At 55.6% G+C, this 25544-nt stretch overlaps 1 protein-coding gene across 1 annotated transcript; it reads left to right on the top strand.

Moving 5' to 3' along the window:
• The first annotated feature begins 612 nt into the window (after window positions 1-612).
• On the top strand, window positions 613-12697 carry HRH2 (histamine receptor H2). The gene is made up of 4 exons (XM_059860277.1): window positions 613-817; window positions 5929-7441; window positions 10497-10662; window positions 12420-12697. Exons 2-3 carry the CDS (start codon window positions 6321-6323, stop codon window positions 10513-10515), a joined length of 1140 nt encoding a protein of 379 aa, XP_059716260.1. The 5' UTR covers window positions 613-817; window positions 5929-6320; the 3' UTR covers window positions 10516-10662; window positions 12420-12697.
• Window positions 12698-25544: the final 12847 nt, after the last annotated feature.

The following is a 25544-nucleotide window of genomic DNA, read 5'->3' as shown; positions in this document are numbered from 1 at the left end:
CGAGGGAAAGATGAAACAGTGGAGGCTTTTCCTGCCACATCCCCTTGCACAAGGAGCACATCTGCACCCCAGAGCTGGCTGGGCTCCAGCTCCCTCCACCCATTCTACAGTCACCCCACCTTCATCCTTATCTACCCCCAGTTCAACACGAGAGTCACCATCCTCCCTGGGCCACCTCTGATATCCCACTCCAGGCTCAGCTGTGCTTGCTCTCAGGGGGCTCACATGAATTGCAAAGCCAAAAATTGGGAATGAGTGACAGCATCGGGTCTCCCGACAGCAGGCAAGTGTGCACCTGCAGGAGAGAGCCAGGAGGGAGTGAAGGAACCTTAGCACATGGCAAACCAGCAGCAAGGGCCCTGAATCTTCAGGTGAGTGAGGAAGGTGATGGTATCACTCAAGAAAGCTGCAGCAGGAGGCAGCAGGCATCCCACCCCCCTCTCCGTGCCAGGCACGGCTCGGCGGAGCCCGACACGCCGCGCGCTCGGAGCTGGGCTCGCTTTCAGCATTTCAAATTTGCCGGATGATAACCTCGGTGTCTGAGTTCGCAGCTCTGATCCCACCCACTTCAGGTCTGACTCATGTTGCAGTCACCGCTGCCCGGGTATTGGTACGAGAGCAGGGAGAGAGGCTCGTTCGAGAGGAGGGAGCGAGCGAGGGAGGAGGAGAGCAGCGGAGAGGAGCGAGGCAGCGCCGCTCGCCGCGCACGCCGCTGCCTTCGCGACCCAGCCGCGGCACCGGGGCAAAGTTGGAGTCGGTGCAGCCACTGAAACCTCCCACACGCCCAGGGGCTCTGAGAAAGCAGCACCCTTCCCAGGTAATGTTTTTGCCTTACTTCTTGCTGAGTTGTTACCCTGCGAAAATACTTTTTTAGGTGAGATTCAGGAGGGTTGGTGGGTCCCTGCTGAGTGGGATCCTGCACTGGGACAGCTGGGTCAGGTGAGAGGGTGTCACTCGTCAGATGCTGGTGCCATCAGCATCCTGTGGTGGCTGAGTGGACGCCAGTTTGGGGACTTTTTTGGCTGTTGCTGGTGGGGACAGCTGGATCCGAGAACTTCAGGGGAAGGACATGGGTGCAGCGTGGCCAGGGCAGAGGCAGAGCCCTGCACATCTGTGGTGTGCAGCCTCTCTGCCCGAGCAGCCTCCCCACGGGGGCTGCTGCTGACTTCTCACACTGACCTGCCCGAGCCTTTTCCCTGGGCACTCCAGCCCTTCCATCCTGCCCTGCACACCCTGGGGGGGATCTGCTGCTGCCCCATCCCAGGGCATGGTCAGATCTGCGGGGCAGGACACCCCCAGGCTGGGCTGTAGCACAAGAGGGGAGGGCAGTCCCAGGGGTGCACAGTGGTCACTGTCCCTGTACAGAATCAGCTTCAGCAGGAGGCTGAATCCCAGAAACTCAGGCAGCTCCAAGCACACCCTTGAGCCCAACTCCTCTGTTTTCAGTTTCACCTTTCCTGGACACTGTCTGCTGAGCAAACTTTCAAAATGCTGACTGCTCTGTGCACTTCCACATTCTTCTTCACACTTCCTGATTTCAGGGGTCCTGAACAGCTTCTTACCCACAGAGCCCCTTTCCTCCTGGGGAAGCATGATGGAGGGCTGGTGGCAGTGATGGGAATTTTGTCCTGTCTTCCCCAACCCCTCTGCTCATGCCAGAGGCAATAATTGCTGCTTTGTATCAGACATCACACTGGAATAGGGCAGAGAGAGCACCAAACTCTGGAGAAGTCCAAAGAACAGGGACAGAAGCATCTGGGGATGCAGCCAGGCAGGACAGCAGCGTCCCCTCACATCTGTCCTCTCCCACATTGCCTTCAAGTCCTACCTGTGACAAAGTTGTTGTTGTCCCATTGTGAATCAGGCTTATGGGCCTGGCAGGGGCTCAAAAAGCCCATTCCCAGCTTGGGAGCTTTGCAATTCCCATCATCAAACCTCAGGCATCCTGTCTCAGACCAGAAGAATCCCCCACACTCCTTCCCGTCTCTTGGCTGAAATACCTCTCCCAGCATGCCCAGATGTTTAATCTCAGGAAGGAGGTGAATATAATTCTAGAAAAAGCCATGATACTCTGCTGTGAGCTCTGCATGGCCAGGGGAATGCACTTTGCTCCCAAGTGCAAAGCACTTTTCTGTCTGCTCTGTTCTCGGAAAGAAGCTATCATGGGAGACAGAAGAACATTTCAGGTCTGCAAGGGCACAACCCTCCTGTCCCTAGGACAGAGCTAAAAGGCTTCATGCGGTGCTTCTCCTGAGCCCTCAGCCACCTCTGTCCTTTCCAGAAGTGGGAAAGACTTCCCAAAGAGAGGCTGCCACATTCAGGCACCTCCTGAGTGCTCCTCTCCGCTCGTCTGTCTGCTCATGGTGCTGATGTACCTGGGCTTTTAACAGGTTCAAAACAAACCTGTTGTGCCAGAAGTAGAAGCACAGGAAGGGAGAGCAGCCAATGCATTCCCTGCCAGAGCCAGCACTGCATCCCATTAATCTTACTGCAAAAGTGCACCAAGTGCTGGAATTAATGATGTTGGAGTAAAGGATGCTGAGAGGTAGGGAAGGGGAATAAAAAAGTAAAATGCAAGAGATTTCCCATTAATAAATCACAGCCCCCTCCCCAGAGGAGATAAATGCCATTTTAAAGAGGAAAACAGCAGATCAAATGCAACACGGACTGCAACAGAGCAGAAAATATCTGTTCAGGCAAGAGAAAGCAGAAATTACTATGAGAATTGTAAAGAGGATAATGGGGAGACGATAGGATATTACAGAGGAAAGATCATTAATGCACCAGAGAAGGCTATTAACAGAGTTCCTTAAAGATCAGCCTAGAGGTAAATTTTATTTAATGGTTTTCATTAGTGATCTTGGCTCAGAAAATTAGGGCTTCTTTAAGAGAAATGTACTGGTGAGAAACTTGGGAAAAGTTCTGCACTGGACAAGGGACTAAGTACTAGAGGAGAAGAACCAGAGGATCTGAAGATTAATAGAAACACACCAGGCTGGCACAGGCTCACATGCTTAGCAAAAAGCAAAAATTGCTACTCTAAGCCGCTGAAAACACCATAGGAAAAATATCAGACTTTTGGGGAACCCCAGGATGAGTGCAACAACAAATGCAACCTGAGAAGTCTTCACAGCAGAGATAGTGTCAATCAGAACACCGGTGCCACAGAAAAGGCATGAGAAAGATGACCCAGAAGCAGCGCCCTGCTCTGGTTCCTTCAATGTCAGGGGGGTGATTTTGAACCACAAACAGGTCCAGGCTGTGATAATGAGGATAATCAGGTAAATGTAAAAGCTGCCTGATGGGACAGGGCTGGAAAGGTATCATTTATTCCGGCTGTTGCTGGAAAGACTGCCATGGGAAACAGCTGCTCCACTCGTACATCAAGGAGGAAATCAACTCACTCTGTATGTGGAGTCACAGAGAGCCAATGCTCCAGGAGAGAGCTCTGAGCTGGATGCATCATCCCGGGGTCTGTGTCCTGCTGGCAGTGAGCTGGCAGCCCCCCAGCAGTACCACCCTCCAGCCTGCTTTCCCTGCAAAGCCATGTCCAGAGACAATGCTCACCTGGGGGAGTATTTCCATGAGACCATTTGGCTGGGGGATATGGGAAGGTGTCCTGCACCTCCACCACAGTTAGGGTTGCAGCATCACCCATCTGAGCTGACAGGAGGCAGGTCCTGCCCCATTCCATGGAGGAACATCCCAAGGGTTTGCAGGCAGCTGAGCCCTGCAGCCCACATTGAGCCACGGGGTCCCCAGCACTACCTGAGCTCCTCTGCGGGGATGAGGACACCTCTGTCCCCTTGCAAGTGTCCATTCCTTGCCCTGAGCTAATCTGAAAAAGCAATAAGAAGCAAAACCCCTTCTGGGCACATCAGCAGGGCAGGGCTGCACCAGGAGCTGCCCTGGCACCGTGGCAGGAGCTGAATGAGCCGGAGTGCCCAGAGCTGGGTCCCACCAGCAGAGCCCACGTGAGCTGCGAGAGCCAGAGGCAGGAGAAGGATGTTGGTGTGTGGTGAAGCAGCCACGTAGGAGGCTGCCATCCACCCACAGCATTTTCTAAGTGTGCTACTCCCCCTATAATTTAATCTGCCATTTCCATATGTTGGGAGCAATGAAAACACATCCCTTTCACTTGGAAATACCCTTCTGTGGGAACAACCTGTTCTCCTCGCTGCCGTCAGTGGGCAGGCAGCACTCAGCTTGTTCCACACTCCTTTTGTGAGTGAACAAAGAGCCTTCCATGGCAAGAGCCTGTGCTGCAGCTGGAGGTGAGGAACTGCTCCACACGCGGCTGCTGCCGTGGCTGAAAGCATCGCATCCCTCTCCAACAGCCTCAATCCCAGCACCCAAACTCAGAGGGTTCCTGTCTGCCAGTGAGTTTGCTCTGCTCAGCAAAAGGCTTCCCATGGGCTGGTTCATGGTTTATTGTTTGCTTTCCATGCCTTTAGAAGCAGCAGGGCTGTGGGAATCGCCTCTAATCTCAGTGGTCCAGTTCCAATCTCTCCCCTGTATGGCTCCTGGCAATCAGTGGTTGTTTACTCATGCAGTCTCCCTGGTATACTCCCTCCTGTGGCCCCCATGCCTTTAGACTTCCATCAAAGACATAAATCATCTGAAGAATATTTCAACCTGCACCACAGGTGTTATCTTGTTGATGCAGGGGGAGTTTAAAATCTCGCCTTTGTCCTCTGACAAGGCTGGATCTTTTCCTTTCCCGGAGTTTCTTCTGATTGCTCCATCTCTGCAGCCTGTTGCGCTCTGCAGAGAATTAGCTCTGCCTTCCTGCACAATCCTGAACCGCTAGGGAGGCTTCACTGCTGCTCCACGGGGTGCAGGGAGCCTGTAGAGCTGGGTCCTGCACCACCCACAGGGACCAGCACATTGAGGAGGACAGGGAGACCCCTCAAATCATCTGGGAGACCACAGCTTGGTACAGGCAGATCCATGAGGGTCATCAAGTTAGTCAAGATCCTCAGCCATCCCCAGCCCTCTTTCTTGTCCCTGCACTGCCTCAATTCCCCTTTAGGTATCTTCCCAACAGGGATATTGCTTCCAATCAAGGACCTAAGGTCCCTTTGAATCTAGTAGTGGCAGGGTCTTGGAGATCACCATAACCAGCAGCTCATTTGTAAGTTAGAGTGGTTTGCTCTGTTGTTTCTTCCCTGGCAACATGCGGCATTTTGTTATTTGCATCCAGACAGAAATCAGCCAGAAAAAGTCAGTCTGCAAGGGATATTCTTCTTCCCTCCCAGAAGCCAGGGCAGATTGGGGATTTCCCATAGAGGCCACAGGAGCTGCTGTGATTTGTGATGGCAGGATGGCTGCTGCAAAGCACAGACACAAGGACAAAGTTTAATGAGATCGGCAGCCGCAGCCAAGATTCAGAAATTACGTAGTCGTGACTAATTTTGCTGAATTGCATAAGAACTGCTATCTCAGGAAAATTGTTTCCTCATATCCTCCTCGTTCTCACGTTTATTGTAAGCCTATAGGAACATGACAATTTTAAAATCTCTGCCCTTCTCTCAACATCCCTCCATTACACGGGCACCCCTAAGGCTGGGAGAGCCCAGCTGGCTGGTACACGGGTGCCTGGCTGCCAAAGGACTTTCTAATTTGGGTTTAAGTGGGCTGCAGCAGCCAGGAGGTACAAACACCCTGCTTCTGGAGGGGTGTGAGGGGAAGTTCAGAGAGTCTTTGCCCACTGCAGCTCTGACTTGTTGCTTTTATAGACTCACAGAATGGTTTGGAAGGCATCTTACAGATTTCATTCCACTTCTCTGCCAAGGACAGGGACACCTTCTGCAACACCAGGTTGCTCAGAGCTTTATCCAGCTAGACTTGAACATTTCCAGGGATGGGGCAGCCACAGCTTGTCTGGGCAATCTGTGCCAGGGCCTCACCAGACACTTTCTTTTGCAGGTTGTCCCTGGGAGGTGGCAAAGCTCTGTCCCTGCTGGAGCACTGCTGACCACTGTCACCAACCAAACATGCAGAGGGCATGAGAGCCCATAGGATCTGACCCAATGGTCACTCAGAGGAAAGGAGAAGGCAAGAAGAGAAAAAAAGCAGTTGAGATCCACCAGCAGCTGCCACAGGGCATCGGCTCCAGCACTGAGCTCCCAGAGGGGACCAGCAGGCACAAATGAGTTGCAGTGCCACATCTTTCCTAGACCATGTCATTCTCAGCACACAAGGCTGAAGGTGTAAAGTGACTCTGCAATGTTCTCTAAGGTCTCTGTAGAACAAGGGTCTCTTTGGGAAGGGCTCTAGGCCTGCCTGGTCCAGGCTCACTCCAAGCAGCTTTGGAGCTGATGAGAGCAGGACTGCTCCATCCTTGCAGTGACACCATGGATCCATGTTACAACCACACAAGCTCTCAAAAAAGCATGGACCTCCCCCAGCAGGTGCTGGTCGGGTTCTTTCTGGTCATCCTCATCGTGATCACTCTCTGTGGTAACATCATCGTCTGCCTGGCAGTCACCCTGGACCGCCGGCTGCGGAGCTTGACAAACCGCATCATCGTCTCCTTGGCCATCACAGACCTGCTGCTGGGGCTGCTGGTGCTGCCATTCTCTGCTTTCTATGAGCTCACCAAGGAGTGGCCCTTTGGCAGCGTTTTGTGCAACATCTACACCAGCCTGGACGTCATGCTGTGCACGGCCTCCATCCTCAACCTCCTCATGATCAGCCTGGACCGCTACTTTGCTGTCACCACCCCGCTGCGCTACTGCCAGGTGGTCACTCCCTCCCGAGTGGCCATGGGCTTGGCTGTCATTTGGACCGTTTCACTGATGGTCTCCTTCCTACCCATCCACCTGGGCTGGAACACCAAGGGGACAGCAGTGCAAAACACAGGCCCCACCTGCAGCAAGGAGTGCACGCTGGCAGTGAACCTCGTGTACGGGTTAGTGGACAGCTTGCTCACCTTCTACATCCCTTTGGTCATCATGTGCATCACCTACTACCGGATACTCAGGATAGCCAGGGAGCAAGCCAAGAGGATAAACCACACGTGGGGCAACGCGCCCGTGCCCCCCATGGTGAAGGAGCACAAAGCCACCGTGACGCTGGCAGTGGTGCTGGGAGCCTTCATCGTGTGCTGGTTCCCCTACTTCACCCTGTTCACCTACCGGGGCATGTGGGGGGACAGCAAGGTCAAAGGCACCCCCATGTCCATTGTGCTCTGGCTGGGCTATGCCAACTCAGCCCTGAACCCCATCCTCTACGGGACGTTCAACAAGGATTTCCGAGTGGCATACCAGCACTTGCTGTGCTGCTGGAGGACGGGACACCCCAGGAACTCCCACCTGCCTCCCCTGCAGAAGGCCCAGCCCAGGGGCAGGCAGGGCCAGGGCAGGCAGGAGGGTAAACCCTTGAAGCTGGAGGTGAGGAACGAGAAGGGGACTCTGCTCACTGATGGAGCCCTCAAGAGGTAAGAGCCTTCCTGCACTCGGGACTTTGATGGTAGGTCTGTCCCCAGCAAGAAGGGCAGAGGTGGGGACCCCACATTGTCCATGGACTTTTAAGCAACAAACTGATGCCCCAGCTGGAGATCCTTGCGCAGGCAACTCCTAAGTTCAGCCACTCAGAAATTCCTCACCACCCATAAGAACCCAGCTTGCATCCCCTCCATGCTGGCAGCACAACTCCAGGTACTCCAGCTTCCCACATGGCTGGGCCTCCCCTGGAATTGCCAACATTCACAGGGAGCACAAAATGTCCCCTGGCTTTGCTGGGTAATGGGGACAGTTGCCATCAGAATTTGCTGTACAGAATGGGGTGAAGCTCTTAGCTGGGGCTACTCCCCAAAATCAGCTATGTCCCTGTGAGGAACAGACAGCAAATTCTGGGCACAGAGCAGAGCTTCAGGGGCCAGGAAAGGTGACAGAAGGAAAGATGGGAATTAGTCCTGGGGCATAGTCAGAGCACCTGCAGCCAGGCTGGGAGTCCCTGCAGGAGCCAAGGTCTGGGTTCCCAGCTCCCTGCAGAGCAGCTCGGCCGCTTCCCTCCCCGTCTGAGCCATGCACTCTCAGCATTTCAGCCACCAGTTTGCATCAGCAGTGAATTCAGCCAACAGCAAGTTCCATTCCCATCTCTGGAAAGGGACAGGAGTAGCCCAAATTAGGTTGGCAGATGTTTTTAGAAATACAAGTGCCCATGTAAAGTTAAAGCAAAAAATTCCCTCACTGCCACCCCAAGCGTGTTATGAGGGTCAGCCCCAGAAAAGGATGTGGTGAGGGAGCAGGATGGAAGCAAAGAGGGCCAGGCTGTCTCCCCAGCCCCCTCCCTGGGCACCCACATCCCCACAGGGCTGTGCCACCCTCTCACTGCCTCACTCCAAGGTGTTCACCCAGCCAAGCACAAGGAGAACGGAGAGGCAGGCTGTCAGTCTGCTGCTCCTGAGATAATCTAACCTCTAAGCAGTGCCTGATAAGCAGCCCAGAAACTTTCCATCCATAGATAAGGAGTCCTTTGATTCCCTGTTCCCGGCGTGCCAGCAGAGAAGCCGCGCTCCTGCGCTCTCGCAGCACGTGCCCTTGATCCTGCCCCAGAAAGAGTCTTAAGCCACCAAACGGAGAACTCAGGGAGGTGAACCAAAGTTCAGAACCACCCAAAAGGCTGATCCAGCATCGTGCCTCCCCCAGGGCACCAATGTGACTGTACCCAAGGGAGGGGTGCAGAAAAAGAGGAACAGAGGGATGGATTAACAGGAACAAATACAAGAATGCGGGTCCTGGGGCTGCCTTTTTCCATTTCCAAGGAATTAATGAGGAGCCCAAAGTTACAGCGTTTGGCAAATTGTAGGTTGTGTATAAAAACATATGGAAAACCTGTCTAAGGTGGTGGGGGTGTTTCTGCAAACATACAGAGACAAAGAGCTATCCTGTTTACTCACACAGAAGTGCAGCCCCTGGGCAAACCAGGAGCTCTGCGCTGAGGCTCTGCAGCTGAACCAGGAGAGCTCAGGGGGGAACAGGCTGTTGGGATTTCCCTGCACAGCCAAGAGAGAACAGAATATAAATATCATGTATTCTCAAAATGCTGGCTTACCACAAAGGGACAATATTGCCTTGGAGGGAGATTAAAGGGGAAGGAAAATGGGTTTCTGTTCCTCAGGCAGAGGGCAGGGTCACTGATTTCCTGGCTTTTACCCTCTCAGATTTTTCGGGTAGAAAAGATTCTTCCCCTGGTTCCCCAGAGGAAACACTCAAGCAAGGGGATGTTTCCTGACCTTTCTAAATCCAGTGAGCTCCACCCCATCCTACACAGTATGACCACTGTGGTTTCCACTCACAATCAGATAAGAGTTGCTCAAGCACCTGCTTTTACTTTCTCTCCTTCTCTTCGCAGCCCTCTCACCTCACAGCAATCATGCACCAATGATCACATGTGTCCATGTGTCCCCTTCCAGCCCTTTTTTCCTATACACAAAGATCTGCTGTTGGCAGATGATCAGGATCAACTAATGCCACACAAGACAGGTGAGCACAGGATTTACCTGTTCACCAAAAACCTGTCAGCCAATTTCACCCACAGCACAAACCGAGCTGCTTCCTCTCTGCAGAGTCTTCAGAATCTTCATCTGCCCTGAACATGTTAACAGGGAAAGACCAACATAAATCATTCCAAAAACTCATAACCTCCCCAGATAAGAACACCTAGAGCTCAGAAGAGCTCTGCTCAGAGAAGCTCCGTGGGATCATTCAAGGGAAAACAGAATTTTGAACTGTTGCCCTTAATAACAATGTTCTTTTCAGTTATGAGGCAGAGGGAAAAGACTAACAAACAAGAGTGCAAATACTGGAGAACTGCAGCCAGTCTCAAGGGTCACTCAGAGCCTCAGTCAGGAGCAGGGCAGGGAATCAAAAGCTGCAGGACCTCCACAGCAGCTGGGGGCTGGAGGGCACTTCCATGAGTGAGGACCAGGTAGGGCTGAGAGTACAGGACCAAGCAGAGATGCAAGGAGAAGAAAGCTACTCCCATTTCCACACCAGGCATCAGAGAAGAAGGCAACTCACACAAAACCAATAAAGAAAACCAGAGGACCTCAGGAACCTGTTTCAGTGCAGTGGGACAGGGCTCTGAAGAGAGCTGGTGCTTGGCTTGCTCATGGCTGTAGGCTCTGAGAGGAGACCCTGATGTTCATAGAGATTAAAATCCCATGAGAGGGAGCATTCAGCACTAACAGGGATATGCTGGGCAAGAAAACCCTGGAGCTGAATGAGTGGCTGTGGATCCCATTCTTGCAAGCCATCTGTGCTTAGAGCAGCATGGGACAGGACCATGGCCACAATATATGGGCTGAGGAGAAGCCAGTTCCCACTGGAAAGGGTCCCTGTCCTGGTCACAACACACCTGCCCCAGCTGCCAGCCTCAGGCAGACACTGCCTGGTGCTCCACAGAGCAAAGCCAGGCTCAAGTAGGCTGGCCCTGGCAGACTGGACTGTTCTTTCTCTCCCTCTTAATGTGCAATTTAACCTTTCCAGCACTGGAGCTTTCCTGTGAGTCTCAGCCAGCCCACTGCCCTAGGACCCACATCTCCCAGCCTTCAACTCCTGGCTGCCCTCCTCCAAAATCCTGCCTGTGAGGTTGAAAGGACAACACTCAGCTTTCCTCAGCACAAAACTCGACAGCAGAGGCAAGAGCTGCAGGGTGAGTACAAGGCCAGGGCTGCTGGTGAAAATGGGGAAGGAGGCAGCTCTCCCTGCTGTGGCATCCACTGCAGTTTTCCTGGTGCAGGCATCCCTTCCTGATGGTACCTGGTGCAAAGGGTGACACCATCAGAGATGAATCCTCACTCTTTTATCCATCACTGGTCGCTCCCCAACCAAGTCCCAAGCCCAGGGGAGGTGCACTGAGCTGGGCCCCCCTCTGTGGCTGCCCTGGAGTTTTGGGATTATAGAATCAGCCTGAGATACCCTGAAAGATGCTGCATACTGCCTGCTCCTCATGCACTGCAGAGGCAGCTGCGTTCAGACCATGAATTTCCAGCACACTTCATTTTCATGCAAGCCTACATCCACAGAAATTGCCAGCAGCTTTGGCGGAGGTGCTGGCAGGGCTCCCGAGGTGAAGAGCTGATGCTGCACCAGGCATTGCTGCTCTCTCCAAGTGGTGCTGGGCTGGAGGCCACGACTGCCATGCATGGGGATCCCTCTCAGCTCCAGAGAGCCACTTTGTGCAGTCTTTCTCAGGAAGAGTCAGGCAAGGTCACTCTGACCTCCACGTGCTCTCCCCTCCAGTGCTGGATGCTGATAACCTGGGCTCTCTATATTGACTGTGCCCTGGGGGGAAATAGTCACCCACGTGCTGGAAGCTGGGCACACTTTGTTCCTGCTGCACCCTGAGCACTTCTAACCTCAGCCAAGGTCACAGCAATAACAGGAGCTGGTGCTGTGTGTCCACACACAGAGCTGGGAGAGAGCTGGGGTCCAGGGACCCCCTGCCCTGGGGTGCACCATAAACCTGCACCCCTCAGAGGTACCCCCTGTGAATCACCCTGGAAATGCCATTGCCCATCAGCAGAAGGAGAAGCAGAGGACTGGAGGCTGCAGATGCTGTTCTTTGGGGAGGCATCACTGCTGCCCTGCAGCAGGACCAGAGTGAGCCCTCCAGTCTGGAAACCACAAAGCACAAAGTGAAGGTCCCCAGGGCAGGCACAGTGCAGACACAAGGCAGAGTCATCTCTGCTGCTGTCACTGCCCAGCAGCAGGGGCAGAGGAGATGCCAATTCCAGCTCTTCTGCTTCATGCTTTCTGTCTCTGTGCATATGTTCTAAGACACATGTAGTTTCTGTGAGGTAAAAGCAAAATGCCAGCCATCCCCTGAGAGGCTGCTGATCTAATCAGCAGAATGAAGCAGAGGTCTGGGGGAGAGATTTGCAGGAGATCTGAGGTCCTGGTGTGACCACAGATTTCCTCTGTGCACAATGAGGGTGGAGACCGGAAATACCACCTCATACAGGACACCCAACCAAAGAGCTCCTGACTAAAAAATTCCCCTGACCCAGAGCAGGGAGAGGGGCCATGGCTGAAGCAGCACCCAGGAGCAGAGCAGTGCCAGCTCCAGGACATCAACTTTTGTCAGGCTACAACTCTGACAACTCAGCCCTGCTGCTGCTAGCTGGCCTGAGGGACAGGAAGAACAGGCAGAGAAAGCCACAAAGCAGAGTGATATTGCTCAGAGGGGCACTGGGTGATGGGTCTTGGGGTGATGCAAACCTGCTCAGCTCTGCCCAAATGCCAGCACTCAGCATTTAGTCAGGGCTGCGGAGAGCATCCTCACAGCATCACATCACAGTCCCTCCCAGGCACAGCAGGTGCTGCATGCAGCACCCCTTGCACTGGGGAGCAGGAGAGGGGGGGAATGGACCCATCTGCATCTTGATCACCCTCTGTGTCCCCCTGCAGGATCCCTGCTCTGGCACGTGGCATCACTCCATCCCCAAACACTGCTGGAGAGGCCTCTGCCCACCCAGGTTTCTTCCCAGGAGAGTGCTGGGTTAGAAGAGCCCTCGGAGGAGCTGCAGAAGAACATCTCCCCATCCTGTCTGGGCAGTGACACTTTCAGCATCAAGCCCCTCAGCAGCAGGAAGAGAAGCCTGGGGAGCTGGGTCAGGAAGTAGTGCATGCCCTTGGCAGGGCAGGGCAGGGCTGGGCTGGGAGTGCCCTCTCCAGAGCCATGCCAGTGGGTCAGGCTGCAGGGGAAGGGGCTGCTGTTGAGGTCTTGGTGCCAGGCAGAGCAGCCTAGGATGGAGAAAGACAACACAGGCACCACCTTCCCTGGTGTCCTAGGGATGTACCCACCCCTCAGAGGGGCAGGCCCTGGTAGATGGGGTGACATGGCAGGAGGGCTCAGCGCGGTGGACGCTGGCAGCCACAGGTGCTGGATGTCTGTGCACAGGACATCCCAGTCCCTCAGCATCCATGCTGTGGCAAGGCTGCTTCCCATCCCTGGGGCTGTCCTTACACCACAGCCCCTGTCCCAGCACTACTGCAAGGCAAAGAGAAGCCCTGGAGCCTGCTGGGGAGGCACTGAGCAGCCAGGGTTTGCCCCAGGGCTCTGCCCTCCCCAGAAGCTCAACACAAAGGCTCCCAAAAGAGGAGGTTTCTGCCCTGAGCCTGTGCAGAAATCATCAGCGGTATAAAAAAATCTGTTTAAGGCAGAAGGAAAATGACATGCTTGATTTCTGTGGGTGTGCTTTGTCCCGGGAAGAGTCTCCCTGCCCTGCTCCATCCTGCTGTCCCATCCTCATCCCTCTGCTGGGGTAGAACCTGGACACACAGCACAAACACCTGAGACACAGGCACAGCTGCCCTGGGCAAGGCTGGCACCCCCAGAGCACATCTTGCCCTGTGGGACCCACCAGATGATCCCTCCCTGGTCCCTGAGCTGATGGAGCAGGGGACACTTTGCCATCCCCCAGGGACGGCACCGCCGGCTCGGAGCTCCCCCTGCTTGTTGCGGACGCGGAGCGGCCCCGAGCTCCGGCCACACCGTGGGTATCACCCATTGTCATCACCCACGGCGGGGCCGGGCTCCCCGAGCAGGCACAGCTCGCCCCAATCACTCCCCAACTCCTCGACACCCCCCGAGCCCCCCCAGCGCTGGGTGCCAGCATCTGCCACCGGCACCTCCGCGGGTATCACCCTTCCACCGCTGATTAGGGGTTACAGAGAGCCATTGGCTCCCAAAGAGCGACGAGAGCCCAGAGGGGGGAGCCTTGCAGCCCCAGTGCCCCCCAGCACCCAGCCAGATCCCACCGGGCAGGGACACCTCCCCAGCATGGTGATGCCCTGGCTGGCAGGGTCCCCTCGTGGTCCTCCCTCCTGTGGCCTCGGGGTGAGGAGCGATGAAACCACCGGGCTGAGCCCCCAGAGCAGATGGAGAAATTGCCTGATCAGCAGCTTTGCAGAGCAGCAGGAGCCGGGCCCCTGCAGAGGAGCTGCGGGGAGCTTTCCCCTTCTCCTCCCCAAACAAACCCGGCAGGAGCGGGCCGGGGCCGCCCGGAGCATCCGCGCTCTGCTCCAGCTCCGGGAGGAACTGGCAAACACACACCCAAACCCCTGCCACCTATGATAACAATTAGAGGCTTATCTAATTGCAAAAATAATTGCAATTGAAGTGTTTAATTACCATACTAAGCAGGAAGAGCCGTCTCCTACTGTTCCAGTAGCACTCCCGATCCATCAAACAAGGTTTGGGGCTTGTTTGGGTGCTGGGCTTTTTGGGTTTTTTCGGTTTTCTTTTTTTGATTATTAGATTGGAGCCCCAGGGGATGAAGAGATTTGCTAATTAGGGTCTTGGAGAACAGCTACCAATTCACAAACACTTGCTTTTCATTTCAATACTAACGAGGCTGGAAGGGGAAGAAATCCAAAATGCAGAACATCTGTGGTAGGGCTGGCTGCAGGAGCGCTGCCCCCAGCCCCTCCTCGCTGGGCTGACACTGCTCGGGGACCATCCCAGAGACCCTGGGGATGGGCTGGGGTGGGGCTGGCTCGGTGCAAGCCCAGGCAGGGTGGAGCTGCTGCTCTGGGTGGCTGCTGTCACCGCAGCCACCACACAAACTAATCCCGGCATCGATCATCTGTCTAATCCCCTCAGGGACCATCGGCTTTCTCAGCGATGGGCTAATCCTGGTCCTGGTTCCATCCCCTGGGGGTGCAGCAGCAAGAATTTCTCCAGGTGACATTTGGTTTTGTTCTCCTCTAAACTGACAACAAAAGAGAATTTAATTCTCTCGCCAAGCAGCAATTCTGAGAGGGAAGAGAAACTGCTTAGGAAGCTCCTAACCAACATCTGCTCTCACAGATAGGAAATATCCCCTGCTAGTGGAGCGAGCACAGGCAGGGCTGGCTGCCAAGTGCACGGGGACATCCCCACCCCCCTGTCCCTGCAGGGGACACTGGAGCTCCACTGCCCTAAATGTGGCACCCAATCCTCACCTTGCTCCAGCAGCCACCCCAGGGACCCACAGAGCCTGCCTGGGCTTCTTCCACCAAACCACCTTTCCTGTCCTTGCCACAGCTCTGGGAAGGGTCCAAAAACCTGCAAAGAGGAGACACAGGGAAGGAGAGAGGCACAGGGAAGGCAGGAGCAGCTGCAGGGCATCCAGGCATCCTGTCCCCCAGGAGCACAGCTGAGATGTGGTGGTTGCCACAGGCCGGAGGCAAAGGAGCGTTTTATTTCTTTTAGATAAAAGAGAAACATCAGGAGAATGAGAAAAAAACTGTGTTGGGGTTTTTTTTTTCAGGCTGTCATGTGATTAAACACAGAGGAAACAGAAAGGTAGAGAACAGCCCCGAGCAGTGGAAAATGAGAAACTTTGTGTTAGAAATCTCAAGATTGGATTTTCTGGAATAAAATACATTTTGGGGTCACTCACCCAACAGTTTTGGCTGGGGAATCATGCCTCTGGAAAGGTTATGGAACCCATTTCCTCCCCACTAATCTAAAAATCACATTTCCATGATGAAGCATCTTGAAAGCGAGGACAAGCACTCCCTTCCAGCACGAAGGAGATGACCATGGGGAAGGCATCATCAGGTGCCTCCCTGGCCTCAGCTAAACCCTTCCTGCCCAGCATTTCCCCACCACCAAGAACGCCAAGGCTGGCAGTGCCAGAGGCAAAGGCAGACCCCGGCCCCCGCAGGGTGGTGGCCACGAGACCAGGAGCATGGTGGTGTCCCTGGGACGGTGGCCAAGCGACCAGAGAGAGGGGACAAAGCCACTAGAGGGCACAAGTATGACAGAAACACGTCCCCACATGGAGGGACCTCTGCGGTTCAAGAGTCCCAGAGGTCCCCAAAACCTCTCAGCACCCCCACCTCCAAAAAGTGCACCCCCAGCACTAACACACCTTCTCCTGGAGGCCCAGGACCCCGCCAGGCAGAGCTGGCCATGGAGATCTGGGTGCCCCTGGCCAGGCAGCAAGGTGTGGGTCCTGCAAGGAACCATCTTGTCATTGCCAAGGGATGTGTCCAACGTCCTTCTGTCCTGCTGTCCTTCCCTTCTCCTTCCTCCCCAGAGTGTCCTTCAGGCAGGCTCTCCCCTTCCCACTCCTGCAGCCACCACCACTTTCATTAAGGCTCCTCCACCAAACCAAACACCATTTGTCAGGGAAACAGCTGCCAGAGGCAGCTCTGCTGGGACAGATGTCCCCGTGTCCCTCAGCAAACAGACATTGTCACATCCTCCTTCCCGTGTGCCACACAGCCTCACCCACGTGTGGGCACTACCTGTGTGGGTCAGCTGTCCTCAGTGCAGGATGGGGGTCACAGAGCTCTGTTTCCAAGGTTAGCTGTCCTCGGTGCAGGATGGGGGTCACAGAGCTCTTTTTCCAAGGTTAGCTGTCCTCGGTGCAGGATGGGGGGGTCACAGAGCTCTGTTTCCAAGGTTAGCTGTCCATGGTGCAGGATGGGGGGGTCACAGAGCTCTGTTTCCAAGGTTAGCTGTCCTCAGTGCAGGATGGGGGTCACAGAGCTCTGTTTCCAAGGTTAGCTGTCCTCGATGCAGGATGGGGGGGTCACAGAGCCCTGTTTCCAAGGTTAGCTGTCCATGGTGCAGGATGGGGGGGTCACAGACCTCTGTTTCCAAGGTTAGCTGTCCATGGTGCAGGATGGGGGGGTCACAGAGCTCTGTTTCCAAGGTCAGCTGTCCTCAGTGCAGGATGGGGGGATCACAGAGCTCTGTTTCCAAGGTTAGCTGTCCTCAGTGCAGGATGGGGGTCACAGAGCTCTGTTTCCAAGGTTAGCTGTCCTCAGTGCAGGATGGGGGTCACAGAGCTCTGTTTCCAAGGTTAGCTGTCCTCAGTGCAGGATGGGGGGGTCACAGAGCTCTGTTTCCAAGGTTAGCTGTCCTCAGTGCAGGATGGGGGGGTCACAGAGCTCTGTTTCCAAGGTTAGCTGTCCTCGGTGCAGGATGGGGGGGTCACAGAGCCCTGTTTCCAGAGCTGTATTCCTGTTCCCAGCCCAATGAGCACCCTGGGACTTCTGTGTGGGTGTCGGAGCCGCTCTCAGCCCCTGGGCTGCCCCGTCCCTCCACGCAGCCTGGGCGTAGCTGGCAGGTGCTGTTACCCCGGGGGTGTTTGCACAGCTGTCAGGGATGGATCTGCTCTCTTTGCTCACAGTTCCCATCCCACGGGCAGCAGCCGATCCCCTCCCTGCCGGCAGGAGCCCGGAGCTGCTGGAGGCAGAGGCAGCAACGCCCTCCGACCCCGGGCACACAGAGACTGATGCTGATTAAACACAGCCCCGGTGCTGATAATTAATTTCTTAGAGGATGAATTACTTGGGAAAGCTCCAGAATGAATGTTGTTCTTCCAACAAAACCGCTAGGTCTGTTCAGATTTAAAAAAAATCTAAAAGCAGAGAAGAACATCCCTGATGAAGATCTGCCACCGTGCCCTGGGCAAGGGGTGCCTGCTGGGTTTGGGGTCTCTGCTGGGGCTGTTCTCTGGATCCATGAGGTTGCAGGCAGGGCAAGAGGATGTGCTGGCACTGCCCATGTCCCAGCAGTCAGGAGGCCCTCAGGACGGGCTGTGGGCATTGGCCAAACGCCCTCCAGCAGCTCCTTAGACCCATCTCAGTCCACACCTCGGGCTGAGGCATCCCCGTCTCCCCATGGGACCTGCCCAGGGAACCACAGGGATCTGTGTGGAGAGCACCCACCTGCCCTCTCCCGGGCACCGCCTGCCACCCGTGGGGCTGGACGTGGCTGTCCCCGTGTCCCTCTGCCCTAGCCCGGCCCCCTGCGGGCGCTGGCTGCGGCTGCGGAGCGAGCAGCCCCTGCAGACAGCACTGCTATGCAGGGCTCTCCATCCCTTTTGCTTAATAGGAAGCATTTTTCTGTTTCATTTCCCTTACCCTTGGAGCTGAAACCGCCTTTCTGCAGCAAAACACACCAAGCCAAGGAAATTCTTCTCCCTTTGCAAACTCCCCTCCCTCCTCCACCAGCAGGAATGGGCACCCTGCAGTGCCCCCTTTGCCTGGGGTACTGCTGGAGGGACAAGTAATCCTCACCCCTGTCCTCCCATGGCACCTTGGAGACAGCAGGGACAGAGATACTGAGGGGGCTGCAGGATTCTGTTCTCTCCAAGTACAGATATCACGAATATTCCCAAACACGGCAGAAGGCAAAGCCTGCCCTCGGCTCACCTCCTCTGGCCCTCCCCGAGGGCACTTCACTCGCTTGGCCTGCTTCGAGGCTGAGCTAAGGCCACCATTCGTTATTGGGTAATTAAGCTCTTAATTAACAGGCTGATTTCCCCTCAGAGCCCTGCCAGCAGCTCTTGGTGCCTCTGTCAGCTGCCTCCAGCAGGGCAGAACCCGCAGGGCCGGGGGAGTGCTCCTGTCCCAGGGATGGCTCCGGGCTGTTTTTCCTTCCTCCTCCATGATCTGTTCCTGCCAGCCTGGCACTGGGGCACCGTGACCCAGCCTGAAGGCGTGAGCCTGCTCCAAAAATGTGCCTGCAGCACAAGTGAGCCTGACACATGCCTGGGCTCAGAGTGACACCAAGGAGTCAGGGGCAAACAGGGGTGAGACACTGCCACCATGAGTGATGCTTAAACCTAAAGCTCCAAGACTAGAGAACAGCTTATAAACCTTAAGAAAAAAATAAATACACTATTCGAGACTATATAATAAAAAAATAAAAAATCTCTCAGCAACCTTTGCCACCAGCATGTCCCCTCTGTCCTCCCTCCTTCAGGACTGAGCTGGGTGAGGAGGCAGCAGTGCCATGCCCCAGCCCCAAGCTGGCTGGACCGTAGGGGATAAAATGGAGACCCTGCCCCAGGCTCCCCACCAGCCTCCAAACCTCAGAGAACCGCAGCAAACCGGCCGTGATGAGCTCCGTCCTCGGTGAGCTGGCAGGAGCTGCCCTGCAGCGCTCCGGCTCTGTGTATTCATCACTTGTCAGTTCCCCTTAGCCGTGAAAAGAGAGTTATCCTCCCCCTGGGGCAGAGCCGTCCCGTTCCCAGCCGGGCTGGGGACACGGGGAGCTGGCACTGAGCGGTCCCCATCCCACTGCCGGGGTGTCTGGGTGGCAGGAGAGACGAGAGTTTGGCTAATCCAAGTGGAAACTAATTGTGTTTCATTGAGGTTTTATCTCTGCAACTGGCAACATGCTCCTGCAGGAGATTTAGTGTGAAGTCGTCTGGTCCCTGCCAAGAAGGCTGGGTTTTTTTTAGAGAAAGCACATTATGCATCAAAGTTGAAATTCAAATCCCTTTTCCTTCATTCCCAGGGTGTATTTATGACCTTCCAGATATTCCTCGGTGCATCACGGTTTGTGGGGAGCCCCAGTCACTGCAGGAGCCCGGGACCAGCTCAAAGAGCTGCCTGAACTTCTTCTGCTTTATGGTTTTCCCCTTTGCTTTAAGTTGTTGCTGCATGAGTGGGGGACTGTGGGCAGGCAGGGCAGGCAGGGATGAAGCTGATGCACGAGTGGCTCCAGGGGAACTCCCCCCAGCCCAGGGTTGCTCCTCTCCTGCTGTAATTTCCACACCCCCTTGCCCCCCGTGTGCAGTCTGGTGCCTGCAGTCTCCTCCTGGATGGGGTTGGCAGCAAATGGAGTGTTTTTCCCCAAAGATGCTGCACTCCTCCCTTCGTGGGGTTTAGCAGGTTCTGAGTGCAGCCATGCCAGGAGGTGAATCAGCCCAGCCTGGAGCCTGCTCCGGGAAGGGGGAGGAAAGAGGGGGGCTCAAGGAGTTATGTGAGTGCAGAGGGGGAAACACAGGACTGCAGCCCTCTCATCCAAACCCTCTGGGGTGTAAACCCACCTGGTTTGCTGAAGCAGGCAGGGAGGGTGGATGGGTGGGGGGCTCCTTCTCCCCACCCAGCAGCTCCTCTCAAGGCATCAGGACAGGCCCAGCATCTGCAGTCACTGGAAAATCACGCTCCATTTCCAGAAAGGAAAGCAAAGTGTAAATCTCCCTCTCAGACGCACATTTGTTCCTCTGCAGCAAGAAAAGTGGTGAAAGCTTTAATTTCCGAGCTGGGAGGGAGAGACAAATACATCAGCAGCACCCTGGGTGCAGAGGGAAAAAACATCAATTCTGGGATTACACCAGCGGCCACCAAGATCTCTCCCTCCCTGGCTGTAATCCAGAAACACCACAGGTTTCTCTGCTGGCCCTGCAGCTCCTACCTCTCACTGTGTTTGGGGGAAATCTCTCTCTCTCTCTGTGGCCGTGAGGGTGGGTATTGCACCAGTGTTTGCCCACAATTGCCAGGCTGGGGGGAGGCAGGGATTCCCCAGGCTGCATTTCGCATTCAGAGCAGACTGGCCATAGTGCTCGGCTCTCCCCAGAGATTCCCTTCATAAGAGGGAGCAAATTCCACTTATCTATCCAACGGAAATTTGCATTTTAAATATCCCAACTCCAAATGTCACCCAGTTTGATCCCCTAAGCTGAACAAATGCAGTGGAGCAAGGAGGGGGCCAGGGTGGCTCACCAGTGTGAACAGGCAGGAAGAAAGGGAAAAGAAACCAAGGTTAAAAGCATGTACAGATGTTTAATCTGTGCTGAGGTTGAGGATGGGAGCAAACATGGCAGAGACCTTCCCCCTCTTCCAGCCTCCATCGGGCAGGACACGGGGGAACAGGTATCCAAGGCTCCAACCATTAAGGATTAGGGATTTCGTGTTTGAGATTTTGTTTACACAATAAGACTTAAGACTGCATGGAGTGTAGGTGGATTCTCCCCAGTGCCTGCAGAGGGATTAGCGCCTATAAAGCAGCCAGAACGAGCTAAAAATTGGAGAGATCAAAGTGCAGGAAGAGGAATCACGTTCTCAGGGATGGGAGGAGAGGGGAGGAAGAGGGCAGTGGTCAAGCCTGAGACAATTGCAGCTGCTGGCCCTGGAGAGCGTGGGGAAAGGCATGGAGCATCCTCCCACTACAGCTGCAGGGATGCCAGAAGGGATCTCAGGGAGCAGCTGGACCCCAGGTGTTTTCCATCCTCTCCTGAAGCTGCCAAATCTCCCTGACCAGCTCCAGTCTGCAGGAGAGGGAGGACCCCAACCCTTCCTGAGCTGTCTGCTGCCACAGGGCCATCTCTGGGGAGCACAGCAGAAGAGGGGTGTCCAGCCTGAACCCGTCTGCAGTGCTGGGGCACAGGGGGAAGCGCAGCTGCAGGGAGGAGAGCCTGATCCTGCTGTTCCTACCAGTCCCACCTGACCAAGGCGACACTGCCACGAGTCAGCCCATGCCACATGAGGAGGGAACACACTCGCCAGGGCCTGGGGGGGCTCTACAAAGCCCTGGACCTGCAGTGCCCAGCCTGCTCTCCCTGCCTGGCTGAGCAAATGAGCCTTCTCCTCTTCACCTCATTAAAGCCATGAGCTGATTCGATTAAAACGGGGCACCAGCCCTCGTCCCCAGAAGGCAAATGGGATGAATGTTTAAGGCATGAAGTTTTCTGGCCCCCAGCACCTCGTTACCAGTCCAACCCCCCGGTGCACAGGGCACTGCCTCCTGCCAGCTCCCTGCCTGCCATGTGCCTGGGGGCAGATAAACTCACCTAGGGCAGGAGTAGTGCCAGCCCTGCACTACTCTTGGCCCAGGGACCCAAGCCCAGTGGGGCCACACACAAGGAAAATCAGCCCAGGCACAGCAGGCTTACAATCACCTCCAGCACTGGCACTTGGGGGTGCCTCTGGCTGCAGCAGCCCATGGCTGTGGGGCTCACAGGTCTACAGGCAGCCCCTTTTCCTCCTTGGCATCTGCAGTGACTGAGTTTGCTCCACCACTCTGGTTTTTGGGAGGCACAGGGTGCCTGTGCTCGCCCTCACAGCCTCCCTGCATCCCGAGCCTCTCCCGCACTCAGGCACGGGACTCAAGTTTTATCCTCACCCCTGTCTCCCAACCTGCAGGCAGGCAGGCACTCCTTTGCCAGAAATGAGTCTGAAACGGTTCAGAGAACTAATTCCCTCCCTCCTTAATGCATGGAAGCTTCTTACACTAAATCTATACAGACACAATTAGCATTATTCATATTCCATATGCTCCACTCCCTTGTGATGAATATTAATCTCCTTCCCGCTCCCAGGCATTAGAGATAACAGCGTTGCTGCAATGGCACAGAGGGTCTGAGGGAGTGATACTGCAGGTGCAGACAGTCTCATCCCCATGTCAGGAAGGGCAGATTTTTTGTCCTCTTGGAGCTGGTTTTACAGCTGAAGGGCTGGCTAAACAGGGCTGTCCTTTCTGCTCCCACTCCCAGCTGAACTGGTTTCCACTGGGGCTGCTTCAGTCCCCCCCGGGCACGTGGTTGTGTTGGGCATCATGAAACCCCAAACCTTCCTGCACTTTCCAGCTCTCCACCGGTTTTGGAGGTGGCATAGGACCAAGTAAGACTGTCCTGCTTCTGCCAGCTCACATTTCGCAGCATTTCTTAGGCTGAGAAGGGGTCACAGGCATTGCAGGATCTAAACTGATGCTTCTTGGTGCTGCCCGGGGCAAGAGCAGCTTTGCCGTCATCCCAGAGCATCCCTGCTGCTAGGACTTCATCCCCCACAGCTGGGCAACTGCAGCAGCTGGGCCACTGTCCCAGCGCTGCTCCCAGCTCTCTGCACAGCATCTCGCCCCAAACGGGGCACAGCAGCTCCGCTGGGGCTGCGAGAGGAGCACAGGGAGGCGGCGGAGGAAGCGATGCAGCCGATGCAGCTAATGCACTGCCGCTATCACACGGGGACAGGCGGCATTCACAGGTCAAGGAGGGGCCATCCCGCACGCAGGCAGGGCTGCACGGACCCTACACAACCCCGTGTCAGTCTGTCCGTCCATGCTTGCCCTCCACATGTGGCTCCAGGCCAGGCCGGGGGTGCTGTGAGTGGGGGCCTGGGGGCTGCGAATTGAAACGCCATACGAGTGGTGGGGGCGGAGAGGATGCAGGCCAGGAGGCTCCGCGTCTCCATACATCCATTTGCATGCCTAATCCGCTGCCGGGGAGGGGAGCGTCAGGTCCCCCATCTGCTCTGCAGCTCACATCATTAGCTGGCTGGTTTCCGAGCCGGCACCGAGCAGAGGTGGGAGTGGAGCAGAGAGGGGAAAAGGGAGGCTGCTCCCATCCCCACGCACCATCACATGTGGGCGGGCTGGGGAGCTTGGGAGGATCCTGCCCCTTGCCGGAGCTGGTGGGCAGCACACGGGGGACAGAGAGGGGCGGGGGTGGAGGAGGGAGTCGATTCCTACGGGTTCCTGGGATGCTACAGTGCTCCAGGCTTCCCCCGGGCAGTGTGAGAGGCACGGGGCATCTCCTCACCCATCACGGGTGCTGCCCACACTTTAACTTTGCCCCGGGGCAGCAAAAGTCCCCATGGGTGGTTCTTTGCTGCAGGCAAGTCAGAAAGCACCCACGGCCACCAGCCCACTCACAGAGCTCAGCTCCACCTCATAGATCCAGCCACATCAACCATTCCCATTGCCACCAAACCAGCGTGACGGCCCTGGGACACAGCCCCTTTAAATCCCCACACTCACAGGCTGGGCTGGGACACTGTAAAGGGAAAAATAAGGCAAAGAAATTATTTTCTTCTCGCCAGCAAGCCTGGATTGCTGCCCGTTCCTCGGCTGCGCGCTGCCAGCCCGCCCACGCAGCGCACAGCGAGCACTGCAGAGGCCAGCGGGGGCTGGGGGATGCCAGGGGGGTCGGGGGGCAGCGAGGGACCCCCATGCTGGACACCTCTGCCCACTGGGATACCTCAGGGAGAGACGTCCCACCCAGCCTTTGGCTCCCCGGGCTGCACAGAACATCCTTCTGCTCCTTACCTGCCCCTTTCTCTGGCCCGTTCCTATCTCCAAGCTCTAAAAGGGCTCATGCTCATCCAAAATCCCTGCTGAACTCCCGAGGCTGGGGCCACAAGGACCTGCTCCAGCCAGCAGAGCTGGGTAAATGGGGGTTTCTCAGCAAGAAGCAATGAAAAGGGGGTCAGAGGGATGAAGGAAATGGGGGACAAGGGGAGCAGGGAGAAAAGAACCCCACATTCCCCCAGGGTTACTCTCCCCCTCTGCTTTCACGCCTGGCTGGGTTCCTTCATTACTTACCCAAGCTGTAAATTGTCTAATTTGGAGCACACCATTTATCCCTGATGTGCACTTGAGCAGCCAGATTTTGTTTTCAGGTGTGTAATTAATTTTTTTAAACGTGATTTCTCTCCTAGGAAACTGCAAACAAACAGTTCTGGCTTTCATGGCTGGGCAGCTCGGGTGAGCGTCAGGGCAGGGATTAGGCAGACAAGGACCTGAGGCCGGATCTCAGAGGATGTGAGGAGCTGGGGTTTTGCAGAAACCTCTTGCTCCTACTTTCCAAATCCTTCATCCTTCAGTGCAGCCCTCTGCCTCCTCCAGCATCACCACGCTCCCCATGGGCACTGGAGAAGGCTTGAAAGGGGATGCAAGAGCCACCTTCCCTGTTCCCAACTCAATCTGCTGGGAATTACCATTTTTATTAAGACCTAACATGTCCTTGGCTGCTGGGAATGTGATTTGCTCCTGGAATGAGATTACAGCAGCTCCTGAGGATCCCATATCAGCATCCACCTCACTGTGATGATGCTCCCATCCACAGACAGAGCTGTGTCCATCAGTGGATGCTCACAGGCATCTCCACCACCAGGAGAGGTCGTGCTCAGGCACAGTACAGGGGAGATCCCCTATCCTCAACTTTTTACCCTTCTTCACATCATCCCTGGGATGTTTGCTGTCTCGGAATGACCCTGGCTATTTTTGCATCACCCCTCACCTCTCACAGGGCACAAGGGAGGATGGAGGAGAAGCAATGACGGGTGGGGGGGGGGGGTAATGTCTGCCCCTGCTGCACGTCCCAGAGCCCCGCTGAGCGTGAGCCGGGGTCACAGGGGTTCCCAAGCGCTGCTCTGCATCCCGAGCCAGAGCGATCCTCCTCTGAGCAGCACGGAGAATCACCTGCTGTGAATGTGAGAGAGAAACCTCTTCAACGCTCCTGCTGCCAGGGAAGTTGTTAGATGAGTTTTGCCGGCGGTTTTCCAGATGAAAGGAGGTGAAAATCACCTCCATTAGTTGGCAGAGGCGGGTGGGAGGATCTGTGGAGAGAGCACCTCAGGGCTGATTGTGCAGATCCCAATCCTCTGCCCTGAAAGCCCCCCGGGCATGGGGTGGCAGCGTGGGGGCACAGGAGATGTTCTTGTGCCACCCCAACAAGGGCGCCTGGGATGGTGCTGACACTGTGAAAGTTTTGGGGTGGCTGGGGGGAGCAGCCATGACAGAGGGCTCCAGCTGGTGACACCCCTGGGACAGGTCCCCCACCAGCACAGCATGTCCCACTAGTGGCAGCTGCTTGCAAAATAAATCCACGGCCCCCCAAAATGATCCTCCAGGAATGGATCTTGGCCACCACAAAACAGGCTGTAACCTCTTGAGGGGGGAATTCCACCAGCCAGACCCCCAGAACCACGGGCCAGACTTCCTGGGGGGGTTTTCCTATGAGTTTGATTATCTGTTGTGACTTTTGGGAAGAGACAGTGTAGTCTCCAGGGGCCACAGGAGGAGGC

Source organism: Haemorhous mexicanus, chromosome 15 (assembly GCF_027477595.1).
Source record: "Haemorhous mexicanus isolate bHaeMex1 chromosome 15, bHaeMex1.pri, whole genome shotgun sequence".
In the NCBI taxonomy this organism is placed as follows: Eukaryota; Metazoa; Chordata; class Aves; order Passeriformes; family Fringillidae; genus Haemorhous; species Haemorhous mexicanus.
This window is presented reverse-complemented; position numbering and strand designations above follow the sequence as displayed.